This window comes from Molothrus aeneus, chromosome 1 (assembly GCF_037042795.1).
Source record: "Molothrus aeneus isolate 106 chromosome 1, BPBGC_Maene_1.0, whole genome shotgun sequence".
Lineage (NCBI taxonomy): Eukaryota > Metazoa > Chordata > Aves > Passeriformes > Icteridae > Molothrus > Molothrus aeneus.
In genome coordinates, this window is record NC_089646.1 from 5,971,304 (window position 1) to 5,991,761 (window position 20,458).

The 20,458-nt window shown below is 40.8% G+C and overlaps 1 protein-coding gene across 1 annotated transcript in view; it reads right to left on the reverse strand.

Moving 5' to 3' along the window:
• Positions 1–6,484: 6,484 nt before the first annotated feature.
• Positions 6,485–20,458, reverse strand: part of ACVR2B (activin A receptor type 2B) — a 104,920-nt gene continuing 90,946 nt past the window's right edge. Inside the window, exons 7-11 of the mRNA XM_066557008.1 lie at positions 19,834–19,982; positions 15,736–15,850; positions 13,954–14,092; positions 11,525–11,655; positions 6,485–8,514 (exon numbers count right to left, since the gene is read on the reverse strand). Of these exons, the coding sequence (XP_066413105.1) occupies positions 8,320–8,514; positions 11,525–11,655; positions 13,954–14,092; positions 15,736–15,850; positions 19,834–19,982 (729 nt within the window). The 3' untranslated portion in view covers positions 6,485–8,319. The remainder of the gene's footprint in view (positions 8,515–11,524; positions 11,656–13,953; positions 14,093–15,735; positions 15,851–19,833; positions 19,983–20,458) is intronic.

Below are 20,458 nucleotides of genomic sequence, written 5' to 3' on the forward strand. Positions count from 1 at the left end.
ATCTTGGTATACAAACAGTACTTAGTGAATTTGAGCCAAGGACCAAAAGACTCTTTAAAAATTATTTCACCATCTGATAGAGCTTCCTGTACTTTACACTCAGTCTATTCTGCAATCTTCTAAATCATTTAATCTCATAGTTTGAGTTTAAATCCATTCCAACTGGAAATCCTGGAGAAACAGGTTACTGCAAACTCTTATGTATACTCTATATATACAAGTTAAGTAACACAGCGTAATAAGACTTAGCTATTTATCCTAAAACTGATATACACATATTCCACTACGCTAGACAAGTCTTAGGATTTTATTTTATTTCTTTAAATAAAGCACAAATTTAGAAGTAGCTGGTAAAACTTACAATAGGATGGTTATAAAATGACAAATGGTTAGGGTGAGATTTCTTCCTGCTGGTGCCAAAACATTTTCTTGTGAGTTTTTGTACTATGCTGTGTTGTTTAACTGTATGCATCTAATGTTACATGCAGAAAGCTCTTTCCACAAGAATTGACATCAAACTGTACTTAAGTCAACTTTACAGTACAAAATTTGTCAAACTCAAGGACGAATGTGAAAATATTAACAGGTGAAAGATCAGGCTTTCAACTCTACCATGAGGATCATGCAGAATTCATAAGCAGATAGTTTGAACAGATTGACAATGGCATTGTGCAGGCTTATGACATAGAATTGAGGCCAAAAATGTTACTTAGTTTGCAGTAACCACCTCCTTCAATCCTCATCCACTACGAGATTGATTTTTGCATCATAGTTATTCCATTGGAAGGCCAGCAGCATTGCAAAATACCTCCTCCTGGGACATTTTAGTACTTTGATTTACCAGAGATAATAATCATCAACCATCAATAGCCATAGAAACATTAGGCAGTCAAGAAAAAAAAATAGGGAAATAACATGTTCTCTTCCTTTAGTAACAGTAAATTAATTACTATCCATTCATTACCAATAATTAAATGAATTACTAGTAATGGTAAATTTATTACTATTTGGAAAGCTACAGGAAAGCTACTATGCTGTCCAAGTAAAATACAGACTAATGTTGTATCAACTACATGGATACATTAAAAAAAAAAGATTTTTGAGAGGGCAACACATAAAATAAAATGGTCATTTTAAAAATGGTCCCACTTTTATTTTTCCCCCAAATATATAGCCTGAACATAATTCTCTTCAGCAAAGTACCATTAAGAAGTTGCTGTGGTTGAAGGTCTGATTTTATGAGTTGGTTCTTGGGAGTAGGTATTTGGAATAGGAAAAGGCCAGACAGGTTCTAGGTCTTGCCAACATTTTTTGTTATCCACAAAGTTGCTAAGTCCACTTTCCAAAGCTATGAGATGCTCCAATCTCCTCCTCTATCATGGCTGGATTTTTGGTTTCAATTGTTTTTTATTTTGGAGTTTATTTTGGTGTTTTAACATACATGGCAATGCAGAGATGCCATTGACTACTGAATTAGGATTTTAATTGACTAGGATGGTTACTGGTTAAACTTCAGTTTCTCAAAACACTGGAAAATTGAATGAAGTATGGCCTTCCTTGTCATGAAAACAGAAGCTATGGAATTTTCCTAGAACATGTTTGAGTTTTGCAATACCAACCTTATTGGAATGTTATAAACTGAGTTTTTGTTTATTTTAACAACTGGAAAGACTAAGAGGCTTCTGCTTCAAAATGGGCCAAAAATGCAGAAGTGGTGTTTTATTCACATCACCTGCCCCATTAAAATACTGAAATAAAAGGCTAATAAAGGAAGCACTTTTCAGAAAACACTTTTTCTTTGTAGTTATCCAGCACAATGCCATTATAGAGCTTCAGAAAAGCCCTTTTGGTTTCAATGTTGGAATACAAAATAAGTTTTGTTTTTTTCCTTCAGTCCTTGGGGATCACTTTCCATTTACATATATATATCATATATATACATGTATATATGTATATGATACATATATATAAACACCCATATAGAGCAAGGTTCCTGTTTGTGTATGTTACAATATTGTAGTATCAAGGAGAATCCAGATAGCAACACTGTTTAACATGAGGTTTGAGGTAATTGGTTCTTGAAATACCTGGATCACAGACTGCATCCAGAAATGACAGGTGGGCAATGAAAAGTGGTTTTTTCCAGTCAGAGATTAAAAAAAAATTAAACTAGTAAAAGAAAAAGAAAGCTTACAGCAGTTGCTTTTACATGGAAAAATAAAGGCACAACAGAATAGCATTACATTTCAGAACAGCTGGATGGACATAACACAAGTATGATCTCTTTCTGTGGAAGTGTCCTGACAAAAAGCATTGCTGCTTATTCCATAGGCTACTACTTCAGTCAGGGAACTGAGCATCACCCTAAAATGAGTCATGGAAAAGGAAGTCCCGTGTAAATAAGGGACTAGGTGTGCTTAGAAAGTGTTCCAGGAACACACACACACACACACTCTCGTGGTCACACAGGGTTGGATGGAAACTCTCCTCATGGTTTCCACAGGGCTGGGACTTCACCAGAACACAGCTGAGGGACTCAGTAATTGCAGGAGTCTGCTTGAATTAGTGAGCACTAATTGCAAAAGGCACACTGTCAAACCAGCTCCAAGGCAGTGCCATGTGTTGTTTGGTTTAAAGCTTTATTCAATACCTCTCACCCACTGACACTGTGCTATTGTGGCTGAGAGGACTAAAAAGACTAGAGTGAATTTTAAGTCCAATGGAAAATTAGGTTACACCCTCCTGGCTCCCCCCTTTTTTTCCTTTAATACTTTTAGAATACCTTGGATTGCTTACACAGATTTGGGAAGCTCTTTCTCTTAGTAGGACTTTGGACATGACAGTGGTCCCTTTCTTTAGCGCCTCCAACACAGACTATTAAATCTGATTTTGGGAACGCAGAGCACATAGCTGTGTGTTCTGGTGAAGCCTGATTAGTTGTGTCACTTCAGAGAGAAGGAATTTCTAGGAACTGGTTTTATCAGGATTCCACTGGCAACAGCTCCTTACAGATCATATTGTCAGTGCAGCAGACACAGCTGCTATGAGTGGATACGGCAGCGAGCGAGATCAGCCTGGCTATTTGGCCTCGGTAAATTTTTAACACCCTGACTTCACAACTCACTGCAGCACCACAGCATATGCCAAAAGACACACTGCCCACACACGGCTACTCGCATGAACACGTGAAAAAACTCCTCCTGGGTTAACTGAAGATGGCCATAGAAAAGCAATAAGCATCTTTAGCAGGAGGGTTGTGACATGCAAGATAACCTAAACATATACTCAGTGCTGTCCTCAAAGCATGTCCAAGTACATCCAAACTTGCTCCTCAACCTGTTTTCAGGCTACACTTGTTCTATCCTCTAGACTTTGATGTAGTGCACACTTAATTTAAACATTATATATATATTTCTTTATTTATTTGCTGTGCATACACAGACCTTTCTCCCTTTTCCCTGCAGAAACATATTAGACATTACAAAAATAATTTGTGGTATAAAAGAATTATCACACAATGTAGAATTTTTGCTTGTATATGTAACTAAAATATATATATATATTTCCAAAAGTAAAAAAGTCAAAATGTCCTTATTTTCCTCTATTATATAATCTATTTTATTTACAATGTTACCAAACAATATCCTGTATGTAAAAGTGACAAAAGTTTGTGGGACACTTCCTGCTTAGCAACTTCCCAAGCGGAGTGTGGCTTGAAGAGGACTGCAACAACAGCACTGTCACATCTTATCACCCAGCACCTTTCTCTGCAGTGAGTTCCTTCCATGCTAAGTGAAACCACACCTTTCCCCTGCAAAACAGGGCAAGCTCTGACACTCTGCCTAGAAAGTCGTGCAAGAGGAATAAAACGTTTCAGTGCTGCAATGTTGAGGGGGATCAGGGTTCCTAACTGCCAGGCCAGACCCAGCCAGCCTGGAAATGTCTGCTTCCACTGAAACCACTGACTTCAAGTGGGAACAGCAGGGAGTCAGGAGACCCAAGGAAAACACAGGGGAGTTACTGGGGGGCACTCACAGACCTTCTCTTCAAAACCAAGACCTCTGCACTTCCATAGGTGTAACTGTCTAGCACATAAAGATATTCTGTAGGAGAATTTCAGCAGAATAAAAAGTGGGTTACTTTTGTCTTAAATAGAGATTTCTTAATGATCAGGACCAGCTAAAATCCTTAATTATAATGAATAGGCCTGGTATTACTTAACTGATGGTAAGGCTGGTTTATAGCCATTCTTATAAAATGCATGTATATTTCAATATAAGCCATATACAACTTCCAGCCTTCCAAATTAATGCAATTTCATCAGCAAGTCACAGCTCTACCATCTCAAAAAACCACCCCAGTTTTAGTTCTTGTGGTATTTCCAGTTTAAAAATGTGAAGTCAAATTTTCTGCACCTCAGAAACCAGTCCAGCCAGTGCAATAAATTCCTAAAAAGGAGTTCCAATAGAGAGATGGGGAATCCTGGCTCTTAAAGTCAAGGAGAATTTTTACTCAGGATATTTAGTGGTAATATTCACCTAAGAACTTCCATATGAGGGAGGGAGGTGACCAATAAAATTCTGCAGCCAAATTTTTGAAGACCTGCTTCCTCTAAGTCTGAATGGGAAGTGATATTCAGCACTTGGGAAGTAATGTAAGAGGTGCTGTCACCATCTTATTCAAGGGAGTGTTGAAAGGAAAAGAGCTGCAGTTGCTTATGACAGCTACACCTATGGATGTGCCCAATTCCTGACTTGGAAAAAGCCTCTGCAGTACCAAGCAGAACCAAAATCATGTTGTCAATGAGAGTTCAAATGAATTAGAGGTGAGGAAACTACTTGCTTGACAGCTCAACTGTTGAAAGACCAACAAGTTCATCAGAGCTTGTCTTTGTTAATAAAATAAATAAATACCAGTTTAAAAACCAGCTTTATCCAAATTGGTACACATTAAAAGTTCAGGATTTCCTTCTATGCTGCAATAGCAAGACACACGTACCTACACACATATAAAACTTGTTATCCAGCACACACCCAATTTGGAAATTCTTTTTCCAATCAGCTTCTGAATCCTGCTGACAAGATGATCTATAAGGAACCATTGCACCAGGAAGATGTAATACTTTACAATCAACATTCGGTCAAGGTTTGTACAGGGTCGTGCAGTTCCCCGCAGTAAGATAAGCTACATGTAAGAATTTGTGTTCATGCTTTCTCAAAAGAGAAGATTTCAGACACTGTTTAATAGGCTATTAAAATAATATGGCACTTTCAATAAATACTTTAAAGCTTTTTAAAGAAATCAGGATAAAAAAGCAACTGCTGTAATGAGCCTGTTTTAGCTATAATATGTAATGCTGAAGGAAAAAATCCAGAAGAGCAAACAGATATTAACAGTTAAAAGACAGTACAGCTTTTTTTCTTTCTGCAGCAATAGGAACTGGCTCCCATTCCCTGGGGAAAGGGAGCAAGCCCACCTCAAAACAAGTATTCACTCATTAACTGCTCTACGCTCCACCCCAACCCTTACATCACTTCACTTCTAAGACATAGTCACATTTTCATATAAATCTCAGTGCAGAAATGTATTAAACATGAAAAATACCGATCCTGCAAACATTTACAACCACACTTAACATTAAGTGAGTGCCTAATGTCATGACACCAGAAGAGCTACCTACACCCTCAATGCTAAGCATAGGTATGTTGCAGCATCAGGCCCAAAGGTGCCAATGGCCACCGGGGACATTGGCTGGGTCTAAATGGTATCGTTCTGTCTGGTTTTGTCAAGGTTTTCTCAACAGAAGCACATCAAGAAACAGAAACTTTCAAACCTACACACGGAAACACAGTTACATGTGTGTACATACTAATATGCAATATACATTCAGTAACTTGAAAGAATAGGTTAAGACTTTATTCAGATAGACAAATTAAGGCAATTCTCTTAATGTCTCTTCAAGATAAAGGACCGTGTCCTCATTTGTGACCTCTAGGTTTTAAAGCTATACTTTTCAAGAAATATATTTCAATTTTTTTTCTTTTAATACTTTCTCCAATTAGCAGTTTCTTTTGCTTAATAAATTATATCCGTGCAAGGGTGCACACTGATAATTTGGCAGTGGAGAGAAATCCAATTCATTTATATATAATACAGACTTTTTACATTTCTATTACAGGGTGATTAGTTTAGGACTGCATTTTGGCTTAACACAAAGAAAAATTTAGAAGATCTGGCCATCCAATGGACATAACTTTGTCAGTCTAGCAAGACACAAAAATTCATGTTATATTCAAAGTAAAAAAAAGAAAAAAAATTAAAAATAAAAGAAAAAGAAAAAAAAAAAAAGATGTACTGTCCTTTCACTAAAACAGACCAAAAAAAACCAAAAAACAACAACACAGAATGGAAACAGCCTTCACAAATAAGAGTGAATAATGCCCAGGTACCTTATATAGGCAGTTATTCCACAACTGTATACAGTTATTTACAATGGTGCTTTATTAAACAAAACAACAAAAAAATGGTAGCACTTCCTAAAAGATTTTGGAACTTTTTTTCTTTTTTTAATTTTTTTAAAACTCCCTTGTCATAAAAGCCAACTTACATTAAAATATACTTACTACAAGACAACACAACTAACAAAATATATAATAAAACTCATACAAGTAGAAAATTCTGAGGTATTTCTGGTTTGAGGTGGTCTGTGGTCATGAAGTTTTTAATTTTTTTTCAGTTTAAACCTCGGAAGCCACGTAACGTGTGTGTGTATGTTTTGTGTTTGGTTTTTTTTTTTTAAGTTTTTTCTTTTTTTAAACATTGCATGTTTTGCAAATTAAAAAAATATTTCAATGTTGAATCAGCAGCATTAGGAACATTCACTGACTAGAGCGAGTTTATGGCATAATAAGAGTAACGGTATTTTCGAATATGCACCACTTTAAGACAAAAGAGTTTCATCACAGAGTAAGGAGAAAGCAGCGTCAAAGAAACCAGTGGGAGAGGTGCTGTGGGAATCACTGCTGCTGCTGAGCTGCCTCAGCTCCCTGCAGCCAGGCAGCTTTCAAGGCTTCTCAGATGCTACAGGAGCCAGCTGCCACCATTCACTCCCCCAGTCCCAAATTAATAAAGAAAAAAAATTTATATAACCAGCTTTCACCCTTTTCCTCTTTCCACCATCTGCACCATTAGCTTGGGCTGAAAGATAATCAACCCAAGGCCAAATTCTCTCAGCTGACTCACACTTAAAACGAGATGCAAAAATTTTCTCATCTTCCAGTGTTTTACCAAAGTGCTTCTGAAATCACACTTCCCCACCTGTCCTGATGACATTGAAAGCATCCTTCTTACTACTACCTGGAATTGAAAAATAAATGTTATAGTCCTGTTTTGTTCTTTTACCACCCAACCCCAGACTCTGGAGGAAGAAACAAGTGCCTGTCTTCCAACCACTGCCTCTTTAACTCCGCTTTCTCCATACGCTGCAGCCGTAAATACTCTGCCCAGAAATGTCCTTCCCCTCCTCTAATGGTTACCTGAGAAGTAGCTCCATAACAAATGATGTTTCCCCAAATGCTGCCAAGTCCAACGTCACTCTCCCCACCCCTATTCTACGCTCCCCCCTTCAATTATACCATCAAGAATTAACATTCTCTGCCTAGTTACTTTTTTTTTCCCATGTTACAATGACACCCGTTACATCCGTAAAAGACACATCTGCTGTTTTTTTCTGAAGCTCACTTCCAAAAAAAAAATTAAAAAAAAATAAAAAAGGAACTGAACCCAAAACCAACATGGGGAAAAAATGCTTTTGAGGAAGGTGTATTCTTTACATAACAGTCTTAAGTTTCCTCCACAGTTTGCAGCATTGCGTTTTCGAAGGTGGTAGGTGGTTTTCCTTATGTCACAGATGCTCCGCTCAGAAGACAAACTGATAAAGAGAAACCCAGAAAACTGAATAAAATAAAAACAACTGAAGTGAGTTTGTTGAGGTTCTGAGGTACCTGCACCTTTTCTGCATTCATTAGTCGGCACCTGAATGCTTGCTGAAATGTCCATTTTTTTTAATACAGTAGAGCAATGTGCTGGTAAAATTGATCCAATCCAAAAAAATAATAATAATAATAATAACAATAATAATAAAAAGTCAAGATAAAATAGCAGCTGCATTCATGGGTTTGTTGAATTTTTGTGATTTTGTTTTTTTTGTACTTTTTTTTTTCTTTAAACTCTTTTCCTTGTTGGTTTTTTTGTTTGTTTGTTTGTTTGTTTTTAAATCCGCTGAGTCTGGAAAGACAAAAGTGAACCAAGACCCAGCACTCAGATACTAGACTCTTTGGGTGGCAAGTCCACGTTGGTGACGGACGTCACGATGGAGACGAGGCAGTCCGAGGTAGTGCCGTTGACGGATTTGCGGATCTGCGCGATGCGCTCCTCGACGCAGCCGGCCGAGAGCCGCGCCTCCGCGTCGTGGTCCCAGCACTCTTCGATGGTCACGCAGAGCTGCGCCAGGCCCTGCGGACACAACGGCCAGAAAACACCTTCAGTCACCTGCCTTACCATGAGCATCGCGCAGAATTCATAAGAAATGTCACCTGCCCTATTATGAGGATCATGTAGAATTTATAAGCAACATCACCTGCCCTATTGTAAGGATCATGTAGAATTCATAAGCAATGTCACCTGCCCTATTATGAGGATCTTGCAGAATTCATAAGCAATGTCACCTGCCCTATCGTGAGGAACTTGCAGAATTCATAAGCAATGTCACCTTCCCTATCGTGACGATCACGCAGAATTCATAAGCAATGTCACCTGCCCTATCGTGAGGATCTTGCAGAATTCATAAGCAATGTCACCTGCCCTATCACGAGCATCATGCAGAATTCCTAAGCAGATAGTTGGGACAGATTGACAGTGGCAATGTTAAGTACAATTCCAAAAGAATTTACATCAATGTACTTAAATCAACTTTACAGTACAAAATTTGTCAAACTCAAGGATGAATGTGAAAATATCAACAGGTGAAAGATCAGGCTTTCAACTCTACCCTGAGGATCATGCAGAATTCATAAGCAGATAGTTTGAACAGATTGACAATGGCATTGTGCAGGCTTATGGCATAGAGTTGAGGCCAAAAATGTCACTTGGTTTGCAGTAACCACCTCCTTCAATCCTCACCCGCTATGAGATTGATTTTTGCATCATAGTTATTCCATTGGAAGGCCAGCAGCATTGCAAAATACCTCCTCCTGGGAGATTTCAGTACTTTTAGTACTCCAGCAATGTCACCTGCCCTGGGGGAGGCTGCTAGAACCCTAGTCAGTGAAAATTTTAAACTTTCTGTACTAACAACTGCTAACCCCCTAATAAAACACTGCATTTAACCTACAGCTGTAGAAAAACCATCCAAAATTAAATGATAGAATTAAGATTATATGTGTATAGTTTAAATAAAAATGTGTAACATCACTTAATAAAAAGCTTAAAGCTTTAAAATATAATAATACAAAGCAAAATAGAAGGTTTTGGGGATATAGGTGGAGAGAGTGATGTTTGTTTATAGTATAAAACAAAATAGAAGTTTCAAAACAGAAACTAGTCTATCTTCTTTACCTTCTTCACCTTCTTCTTCATAAGTTTAAGTAATATTGTGAAATTAAATTTTAAAAAATCCACATTACAAAACACAAGTAGTTAGTTATTAAGGTAAAGATAAAAATAATTTAAGCATAATTTCTTAATTAAGCAGTTTATCCTTAAAAAACCTAATAAAAAAAGCAGTACAAGTCCATTTTTTACCATATTAGTAAAATTTTTACCGTATTAGTGAAATACTATAAAACTCACAACTGATAAAACTATAATATAAATAAAAACTAATAAGCATCTAAATCCAAATAAAAAAATACCATCTGACAATTTAATCCCAACCTTAACAAAAGAAAAAAAAAACAAAAAAATCAACATTAGTGTTGCCCTGTGTGAGGATCAAACTCACAACCTTCAGGATGCCAAAGTGATTTTTGCTTTTGTATTTCCTTCATCCATGTTCATAGCTCTGTAGACTATTACTGTATAATTATATAGCTCCTAGCTAGCTCCAGCACTTTTCCTACCCTGATAGGAAGAAAGACAAAACACATTCCAAAGGCTCCTGTCATACCTTGTGTTTTCTTGGGAACCAAGCATGAGCTACCCTCCCAGGACACTTTCCAATAAACAGAGTACAGCTGTTACCAATGAGGGGCTCCAGAAGAGGTTGGACTAAGAGGGGGAATTACCTCATCACCTGTGTTTCTAATTGGAGATTCTTGTTAATTATACTAATCAACTAAACTTATAAAGCTGTACTTGCCCTATGTGGCGTGGGCAGTTTTCCACATCTGCCTCTGGAGGCCTCCAATCAAAGACCAGTTTTTATATTACCTCCTATGCTAATATTGTCTCTAAAGTGTGTTGTTTTATTTCTATATCTTTAAGGCATCATGGGCACCACCTTGTCAGTGGGTGGAGAGATCCACTCAACACAGCCAATGCTCTAAAAAACCCCTACAAGAATTTTTTCTACAGTATGCCAATTACCATGAGATAAGCTTCAAAAATTACTTTAAATATGTGTTTTCATGGTTCTTTTTAAGCATCTGCTTTCCAAGGCTTGGTCGCATTCCGCCCCAAAAGTGCTTTTTTTAATATCAAAATAAATCCCAAGATTCAGCAGTTGAAGCTTTAAAAGACAAGAAGTATTAAGATTCCCATGATGAAACTGTGAGAGCTGGCAGCACTGTATCAGTTACTATGAAACCATTTGCTTTGTTTGCAATCACTTCTCTCCATATCCCCAAAAAACCTGAATTCAACAGTGCTTGAATAACACAGCTCTTATTTGAACCCTCATTTGAAATGGAACACTTTTTTTTTACAATCCACAGCTCCCTCCCTAACTTCTGGGAAATGAGTTAGTACACCTGAGTCTAGCAAAATCTGTAGCAGTTTGGGCAAAATAGAGGTATTTGACTTCTTACTGAAGCCCAGTGAGATGTCATCATCTCTTATCTTCCTGATCTAAGGAAAATCAACTCTTTTATTAAAAACGTGAGCCTGAAATGAACTACCTCTGGGAAACCCACACTGCATTTTGCTTCATTGTCTGCTTGTTTTCACAACTAATTAATTTTTCCTCCATAAACTGCTCCAAGTCTTGCATGGTATCTAGCTTATGAGGAGTCTGTCTCCAATGGTATGGATGGTTTTCTTTTTCTTAATGAAAGGACTTTATTTTCCATTCTTTCACCATACTAAAGGAGCCCTGCTAAAGCACCACACGCTCCACATTCAGCACTAGCTGATTATTCAGCTTGTTTAGTCTCTAAAAACAAGAGATAAAAAGAAAAGGGAGCACAAAGGTGTTGAGCAACCCCTCATTCCCCAGAGCTGACTCTGGCTAACACTGGAAATGCATAACCAATCCCTCATTCCCATCACACAGGAAAATATTTTCCACTGTTAACCAGGAGGGACGTACGGGATGTTTTAGCCAGTGATCCTTGAACACGGGGCGCATCTTCTTGTGAACCACCACTTCTTGCAGGTCCTCCAGGGATGGGTGCTGACCTATTTCTTCTTCAAAAGGCAGCATGTATTCATCCACTGGACCTACAGTGCACACAGAGAATCAGGTTAGGGCAGGAATGGCCTCTGCAGAGCCACAGTGTCCCCATGCATGAGTGAGCTGCAGCTCTGGAGCAACCTCAACCCACTGCAACAAAGGCTGACGTTCACATGTCACTGCAGACAAATGTGATTTACATTCCTCCTGCACAATGGTTTCTGCTGTCCCTGCTGCTTGTCTGGCCGTGCATTTTCCACCTCACTGAGTTACAAATCCAAACCCTCAGCCAGGCCTCCAGATCTCACCCTTTCCTTGAGGAAGTTTGCCAGGTAATCCGTGATTTATTTAATATAAAGAGCAGATCAACTCATCCTCCCCACATTTTAACACAACAATTCAACACACAATAACCTAGAGAAAGATTTCAGCATGAGCATAATTTCATTTTAGCACTGACTAACAAGGTCAAGTATATACAACACATAATTTCTTGCTTTGTGATCTGGTTTGTTTATAGGTTTGAGCCAGCCCTGACACACTGGAGCCAGATGCACTTGTCCCACATAGTGGCTCCTAAGTGTAAAATGATTTCTGAATGCTTCACTTATACCAGTTATGGCTGCACACTGCCCAGGGCCATGGGAATGAGACAACTGTTATGAGTATCAGTGGAGATGCTGGATGATAGCAGCAAGTTCTGCTTATTGAAACATCATTTGGCTTTTGGCAATGTGTAGATGCTCTCAGAAAAAGCAGCCCAGCTTAACTGTTGGGCTTCTCAGGGTGCTCCATGGCACCACTTATGGTTTCTCAGTAGAAAAAAATTACCTCTTTTTAGAGCAGAGATACCTCAAAAGGGTCTTTCCAGACTAAAATAAAAGAGTTGACCGCTTCATCTGCTCATGAATTGTAACACCAACAGCACAATGTTTACTCTAAAGAATGAAATCACTTAAGTGGCTTATCATTATTCTTGTTTACTCAGTGGCAGCCACTAAACCAAACTGAAACACTTGCTCCAATCAGGGTCACTTATGACTTTGTTTTTCCTCCAAGAGGAACCCAGGCTGTGGAGAGCAGCACTGGTGATCTGCAAGTTGACACAGCATCACTTCTGAGCTGAAGTGCAGATGAGGCTCAGTGTAACTCCCCATCATCCCAAAGGAAGCCTTCCCCCTGACTCAGTGGTGCTGTGTGTGGCACCTGGGGTATCTCATCTGCCTGGACTGGCAGGAGATCACAAACATGATAGAAAAATTTGAAGTGGATATTTGGGGCACCTCAACAGAGAAGGGCAATTCTTATATGAATGATTTGTGTACCACTGTTTTACCTTACTGTGCTCCCAGATCTCTGATCCTCCAGCATTTTACCTCTTTAGACTGAACATTTCTGAAGATGAGACATTCTATTACCACACACTCATGGAAGGCATTTTAATTATAACCACACTCCTCAGTCCTACTGTAATGTTAACAAAAACACTTCAAGTCCAGGTGAGATGCTGTTGTTTTATGAACTTGATTTTCAGTTCAGAGCACCCATATTTATACAAGAAGAAAAAAGTTGGAGGAAGCAGCCTTGGAGCTACTACAATGATGTGACTGCTTCCCTGTCCTGGACATGGCAAGGGTCACTAAAGGACAGATGTGTTGATTGGACAGATGTGCTGATTGGACACTTCACAGCATCATTTTAATATTTAGAAAAAGGAGAAAGGAGACACCATGAAGTTCATACTTTTAGATCCTTCAGGAGAAAGTGAGATCCTTCAAAGCTGTAAATGAAGCAACAAACCTAGCCCACTGCTGAGAGAGGGCTTGATCAGCAAAAGATCAATAACTAATGACTTTTGATAGCAGGGAAATGGGCTTGCTGACCCAGGAAGGTCCTTCCAGCCCTGTGTTCCTGCTATAGCTTTCCATTCAGGCTACCCCACTGCCCTGCATAAGCCAGGTGACAGCCAAGCTGGCTGTGTGGCTCTTCTCAGGAGCCCAGGGCATGCCCTGGTCACAGGCAGAAGTGTAGAGTGCCACTGAGAGCAGCACAGGGCAGGCTCAGGAGTAAAGGACATCCATCCTGTAGGGATCACCTTCTCCCTCTGAATTCTCAGCAAGCTAAAGCAACATATTAAAAAGTACTTTGAGGTTGGAGCACTTACAAAGGGTATAATATACAGAGACCAACACCTTATGTTAAAAAACAAAGGAAAAACAGGTTGGCTGCTTTTAATAAAAATATGCCATTGATTTTTTTTTTTTAAACAGAGATAGATCCATTCTCTGGCCAACTAAACCACATTGAAACAGAACCCTCCCTAGGGAATAAGTCTTTATTCTTACCATCAACTGCTCTACATCTGGAGACTAGCTCCCACAACACCAGTCCCATTGCATACATGTCTATTCTCAGGAAGGCGTCTCGTTGGAAGTTGATTGCTCCCTCCAACACTTCAGGAGCCATGTACCTCCTTGTTCCCACCTAGAGAGAAAAAACACAGCTCAAGTCACAGTGCATTTGGGCCCCTCAGCCTCTGCTGGGTGGAGGTGAGTGACAACTGGTTTCATTAGCCTGGAGGCCACTGCTGCTAAAGGTGCACCTTGCTCGAAAAACAAGCAAAGGGGAGCTGTCTCTTCTGACACTGATTCTCATTAAGATCACTCCAGTCCAGATAAGCAACATAAAGGAGGAAGCCAAAGTGCAAGGCTACATGTGTGATACTAATTCAGTGCACACTGCAGGTCTGCATCCCGCTGCATGTTGCTCTGGCAGAACAACCTGCATGAGAAAATGCTGTCTTTGGAGACACACAGAACACTCTGAGGTCAAGTCTGGCTTGAAAAGTTCAGTCCTCTTTCACTCAAAAAAACCCCCTCAACAAAAAACTCCAAACTCAAACAAACAACCCCTCGAATAAACAAAAATACAATCAAAAAAAAAGGGAAAAGAGAAAAAATTATATATCCTGAAATGGTAGGAAAAGGTGTTGTTTTGACAGCCCTAGATAAAACAAGTCTCCTGCATCCACAGAAGTAGCAAAACATGAACCCTGGCTTGCCATGGTTTGGAAAAGATCTGTTCTTGTTTTGAGGGAATAGGCATTATAGTGCCTCCATTGTTATGTTTAGTAGAGCTTATCATGTAGGAGAGTAGACAGGATAACAAAGAAAAACAGCAGCTTTCTTGAGAACTGGAACACTTTTAATAATTTCCTTTAAGGAAATTCTCACCTCTTACTGTTAGCTGAGGCAGTGGGATCAGAGTGAAGCCAGGATATGTTAAGATGTGCAAAATATTGGAAAAGTCATAAAAAGGGTGACAAAAATGAGGAAAGCTGAGTAAGGCTAACCAAGGAGAGAGTGTTCATTCCTTCTGAGATAAAGGTAAAAAAAAGGGAGACTACACTGGAGATGGGAATTCAGAAAGCACTGGAGGCACAAGGAGGTGATGATGGCCTTGCTGTCCTGGCATGGGAGCAGAATGAGGGGCTGCTTGCTGCAACACAAAGGCAGAAAATTAAGAACCCATAAAATTGTAATATATTGTTTACACAGTGCACAGCCAGCTGGCCCAAGGGTCACCCAAGCAGCCAGCCTGGCTGAATTCTTAAAATTAAATCAATAATTTTAGGACTATTAATATTAGATTTGTGGTATCAGTATTAATATTTAGGAGCTTTATTATTTATGTAATGACCTAGAGAAGTGCTGTGTGCAGCAGACTCCAAAACTAAACACTTCTAAGATTCAGCTGGGCTATCTTGCCTTGCTTTGGTCCAGAAAGGTTGGACCTTGATGAGCCTTGAGTCCCTCCCAAAATGGTATTCTGTGATTCTATGGATATTTATACCAAAACAATAAAGAGACAATGAGCCTTGTGTCTGAAGGAGGAAGTCACTTGACCCCAGAGCTGGAGGGACCTCACCTGCACAGCAATCAGAAAGTCTGAGGACCCTCCCGACTCACCCAGATTAAAGCAGCTCACAGAATTTATGTCTAAGCACAAGTTTCTATGGAAAAAAATACATATCTCAAAGAGAATTAAATGCATCTACACAAACTATCCCCCACTCCAGAGAAGCTATGGCAAGGCCAACTTTTAAAAAAGTTAAAGGTAATGATTACCTGTCCATGAGTGTCCCCTGGAGGTTTTCCAGGTTCAAACCGCACAGCCAGTCCAAAATCAGCTAGCACAGCTGTCAGGTCATTCTTCAGCAAGACATTTTTACTCTTGAAGTCCCTATGGACAAGGCAAGAAGTAAGGGAAAGGTTTATCATGGCATGTATCTAAATCACACTGCAGCACACACATTGTCTATAGGCTCAGCAGCTCCTAGTAAATCAGCTCCTTTCTTCCTCTCTTCCCCAGAGTCCCAGCATGGCCAGTGCTGCAAACTTGGCTGCTCCTCACTGCTCTTGTCCCCAAAACACAACCAAGCAGCCCTGAGCTGACCAGCACAGAGTCAGCCAAACTCCACAGTGAATTATCTCAAAGTAAAACCTGGTCTGAAGGGGCTCTTTTAATTAGAGCAAGCTGTATATAATGCTTTATAATGTATATAAGGCATCATTTCTTGCTCCAAGCACCAGTTCTGGACCCCCATCTTCTGGGCCCTTCTCATTCCCAAGAACAAAACCAAGGCAGGTTAAGGGAGTACATTACTCTTTATCCTGGTAAGGATGTTTGCTCCTATCTACAAAATCAGATCTTTCTGGAAATCAGCAGATGCTGGTGAGACTCTCCCCACCCTGACTCCATGCTTCAACAGACTTTTGCCATAGTCATCCATCAGCTTTCAGCTGTAATTGCTGGATTGATCTTCCCTGGAGAATTCAGAAGGTTGGAAAGCAAGCAGGGAAGGGGGTGAGGCCACACAGACACCCTGTCAGGGTCAGAGCAGGCAGCTGACATGCAGGTGTAAGAATTTGCAGTAGAGATGGTGGCTTTGTGCTTGAAGGGGACATTTGTGTCAGTCCTGTGCTGCAGCAGGATCATTTCAGGGCAGCTCAGGTAAATCTGCAGGGGCTGGGAAGGGTGGGAGGTGGAGGAAGAACACACTGAGATGCCAAACCAGTCGAGCCCTGTTCCCTGGGCTTCCTGCATTTTCATCTGAAAAGGAATGTTTGGCAATCTAATTAAATTACAGACCTTAGACAGCAGATGGCAATTGTCCTGTATGCTCAGCATTATAACTTCCCTATCATCAATTCGCTCAGTGACCCTGCTGATTGCAGGACATTGCAGGCCTGCACAAAATAATTAATGAGGGCAGATACAATTGTTCTGCACTAGAGAGACCTGTCAAAATTTTTTGTGAAGAGAGAAACTGCTGGACTATAGAGAAGGGGCTGCTCCCTGCAGCCTCAGATGCCAGAACATCAGCTCAAAGCACTGCAAGCAAAAATGACCCAGCCCCTGAATCTGAGCTTAAAATATCAGAAGAGAGGATTTATCCTCTCTAAGCTGAACACAGTGTGATGGGCATTTCTGGCTTGAGGATTAAGATGAGGGAAGTGGGTGTGAAGTTGGAGGGCACTGTGCAGCCAGGGAACCCCAGCAGGAAGCAGCCTCCATCAGCTCTAGGGACTGAGTGCAGCTTTGCAGAGCCTCCCAAACATTGGTACCCCTCCATTACACAGAAGAACTGCATTTCCCACTATCTGGCATCCCAGAGACTGCCTGCTTCCATGCCATGGCTGTTTCCCCACAGGCTTAGGAAACAGCCATCATCTAATGACATGGATAAATGCCTTTGCTCGGTCAGCTTTAGGGGATTATGCCCTCAGGATGGTACAGACTGTGCACGAGATTTTTGCAAAGCAGTGGCTCAGATGAGGACCACACAGAAATTATCAGACAATCTGCCTGAAAGATATGGTTCCAAGGTGAAACAAGATGTAAACCAGCATTACTGTACCAGCATGTGCTGCTGCTCCTCACCTGCAGTGCCCTTCAGGCATGCAACAGTTAACTCCTACATCTTGATACACGATGCAGGGATTTCCCTTTGCAATTCCATTTTTTTCCCCCCATTTCCATACATTTCCCCATTTTTCCATGCTTTCCTTCCTAATTTCCTTTCACAAACCACCTTGAACTGACAAGTCTGAGCTGCAATGCAAATGTACCCAGGCCAGGGAGAAGAACTTAATCCAAGCCGTGCCAAGTAGCTTTCCCATAACATCATATGCATTAGACCATCCTAAAATGGTCACTGCCAAAGAAAAGTGGCATAAAAAGAAGAATTTTTTTTTTTTTTTTTCATATAGCACTTCAAACTAGGGAATACAGAACAAGCAGACTATGAGTAATGGGTGAGTTAATTCGATTGAGACACTGGAGATTTTATTTGCAGCTTCCACGTGGGGGCACTTTTGCACCAACAAGTGATTCCATAACCTTAATCTTCCTCGTAGTGCCGGGGGCCAGAGAGGAGTTGGCTGAACCCCTGCCCAGCAGTGGCTGGGGAGTCCCACCTGGCAACCCCAGCATCTCCATCCATGTGCACTGTGGGAGGCCATTCAAAAACACCCCCCACGCCCCCCTCCCCAGATTTAAAATGCATTTAGTGTTTTCTTTCAAAAATAAAATTAAAAGGATAATCCGAGGGAAATCCCTTGTGTCCTGAAACCCCTCCTCCACTAGGTATGTGCTAAATTCACACAAATGCTGCATTCTACAGCTTTTATCACTAGCTAAATGGACAGGGACACTAATGAGCACGATCTGTTGCTTTAAAGCCTTTCTATAGCCTTCCTCTGTTCCCCACCCTCAGGAATTTTCATCTATAAACCACTGCCTTTATTCTACAGGGACGAATGTCAGGGACACAGGGGTCAGCTCCAGGAGCAGCACAAAGGCATCTGCAGGTTCTTTCAAAAGCCCCCAGCTCTCCAAAACTTTCAGGTTTGGGGAGGTGGGGTGTTTTGGGGGCAGGGATACCCTTGCAAAAACGGGGATTATCTTGCCATACACGAAGCCAGGCCTGCTAGATCAGGTACAAATTGCTGCAGCTGGACGTGGGGTTTAAGTCCCTCCTAGATGAAATGCAGTGGGTGGTGGGGGGAGTATGGCCACGGATTACAGCCTGTAAATCCCTTCTGGAAATCTCCCCCATCCTGCCCTGCCACAGCAAACCACTCTGAAGAGATGCTTTAATCTAGGGCAAGCAGTGTGGGACTTTGGAGAAGGGCTGAAGCATGAGGATGGTTTAACCCAGCTGCTTTCTTGCTGTCCCCTCTGCACTGCCACCCAGGTGGGTTGAAACATGTGCCAGGAGGTCTCAGGGGCAGGGTGGCCCCTGCTGTGGTGTCTCTAATAAGCACCCTGGCATGATTCAGGCCTTATAAAACTACAGGGAAAAGTAGGAGCCATTTCCTGCCTTTCCACAGTTTCTCCATTTTTTACCTAATGATCAAAGGCTCTGTGGGAACACACACAGTGGAGTTATCAGTCTAAATCAGGGAAAAATAGGGTCCAGCTCCTGATACAGCCATTGTGACGGTGTTCACAGGGGTCTCAGGTTGAGGGAAGAGATGAGGATCTGACTCCATGTTTCAGAAGGCTTGATTTATTATTTTATGATATATATTACATTAAAACTATACTAAAAGAATAGAAGAAAGGATTTCCTCAGAAGGCTAGCTAAGAATAGAATAATAAAGAATGATAACAAAGGCTTGTGGCTCAGGCTCTCTGTCTGAGCCAGCTGGGCTGTGATTGGCCTTTAATTAGAAACAACCAACATGGGCCAATGACAGATGCACCTGTTGCATTCCACAGCAGCAGATAACCATTGTTTACATTTTGTTCCTGAGGCCTCTCAGCTTCTCAGGAGGAAAAATCCTAAGGAAATGATTTTTCATAAAAGATGTCTGCGACACAGCCATAGAAATACACAGATCATAATGCAATGACTTTACCAAGCCAAGTCCCTTCAAAAAGTGGTTCTGCAGCAGCAGAATTCACTTTTCACCAGAAGGGAAGAGCTGATGGAAGAGGGAAACCCCTACTCTTTGGACATTCACATCAACCATTGCCAACTGTGCTATTCCACAGGCAAGACACTTATTTGCCCCTCAGCATTTTATATGTGGTTGAAAAAAATTCTCATCTTAGCGCAGGATTTGCTGGGTTAGAAAGCCTTTACTTCCTAAAAGCACAACTTCCTCCTCTATTCAACAGCATCATTTCAAAGACAGTGTCAACAAAAGAGGCTTTACCTGTGTGCTATGGCAGGTTTGTGTCCTTCACCTTTGCACCAGGGGACATCTTCATGAAGGTAGGACAAGCCACGGGCCATTGTTTCTGCAACATGGCAGAGCTCGTTCCAGCTGATAATGTTGCCCTTCAGGTAATCTGTCAGAGAACCCTGCAGAACAGGACATTGTCAGTTCTTAATCACAGACCCCTCTATGTGACAGATGTGCCAACTCATCAGTTTAGAGAATGGTTTAGAGAGTGCTTGAAAAATCTGAGCCTTGATTTAATGGGGGGAGGAATCACTAATGAAAGGAAAAAGAAAAAATGAAAATCGGAATTGTCCATGAGTTTTCAGCCCTTGACAGCACAGACCTCCTGATGTCTACTCATCTGCCAGGGAAAGGGAGGGAGGTAAGGAAGGGAAAAAATCATCTTTAACCACAGCAATTCATCCAATCTCAGCAAGGGGAAAGCCCTCCATGCAAGATGAAGAATCATATCAGCTGGTTGTGGCAATGATTGACTCAAGAAGACATTGGATTTACCAGGGGATAACACTGCTGGCTCAACCCCAGGTTTGCACATTTGTTTTAAGTGTTAGCCATGGTTTATAACTAAAGCAATCCATGAAGGGGGAGATGTGCC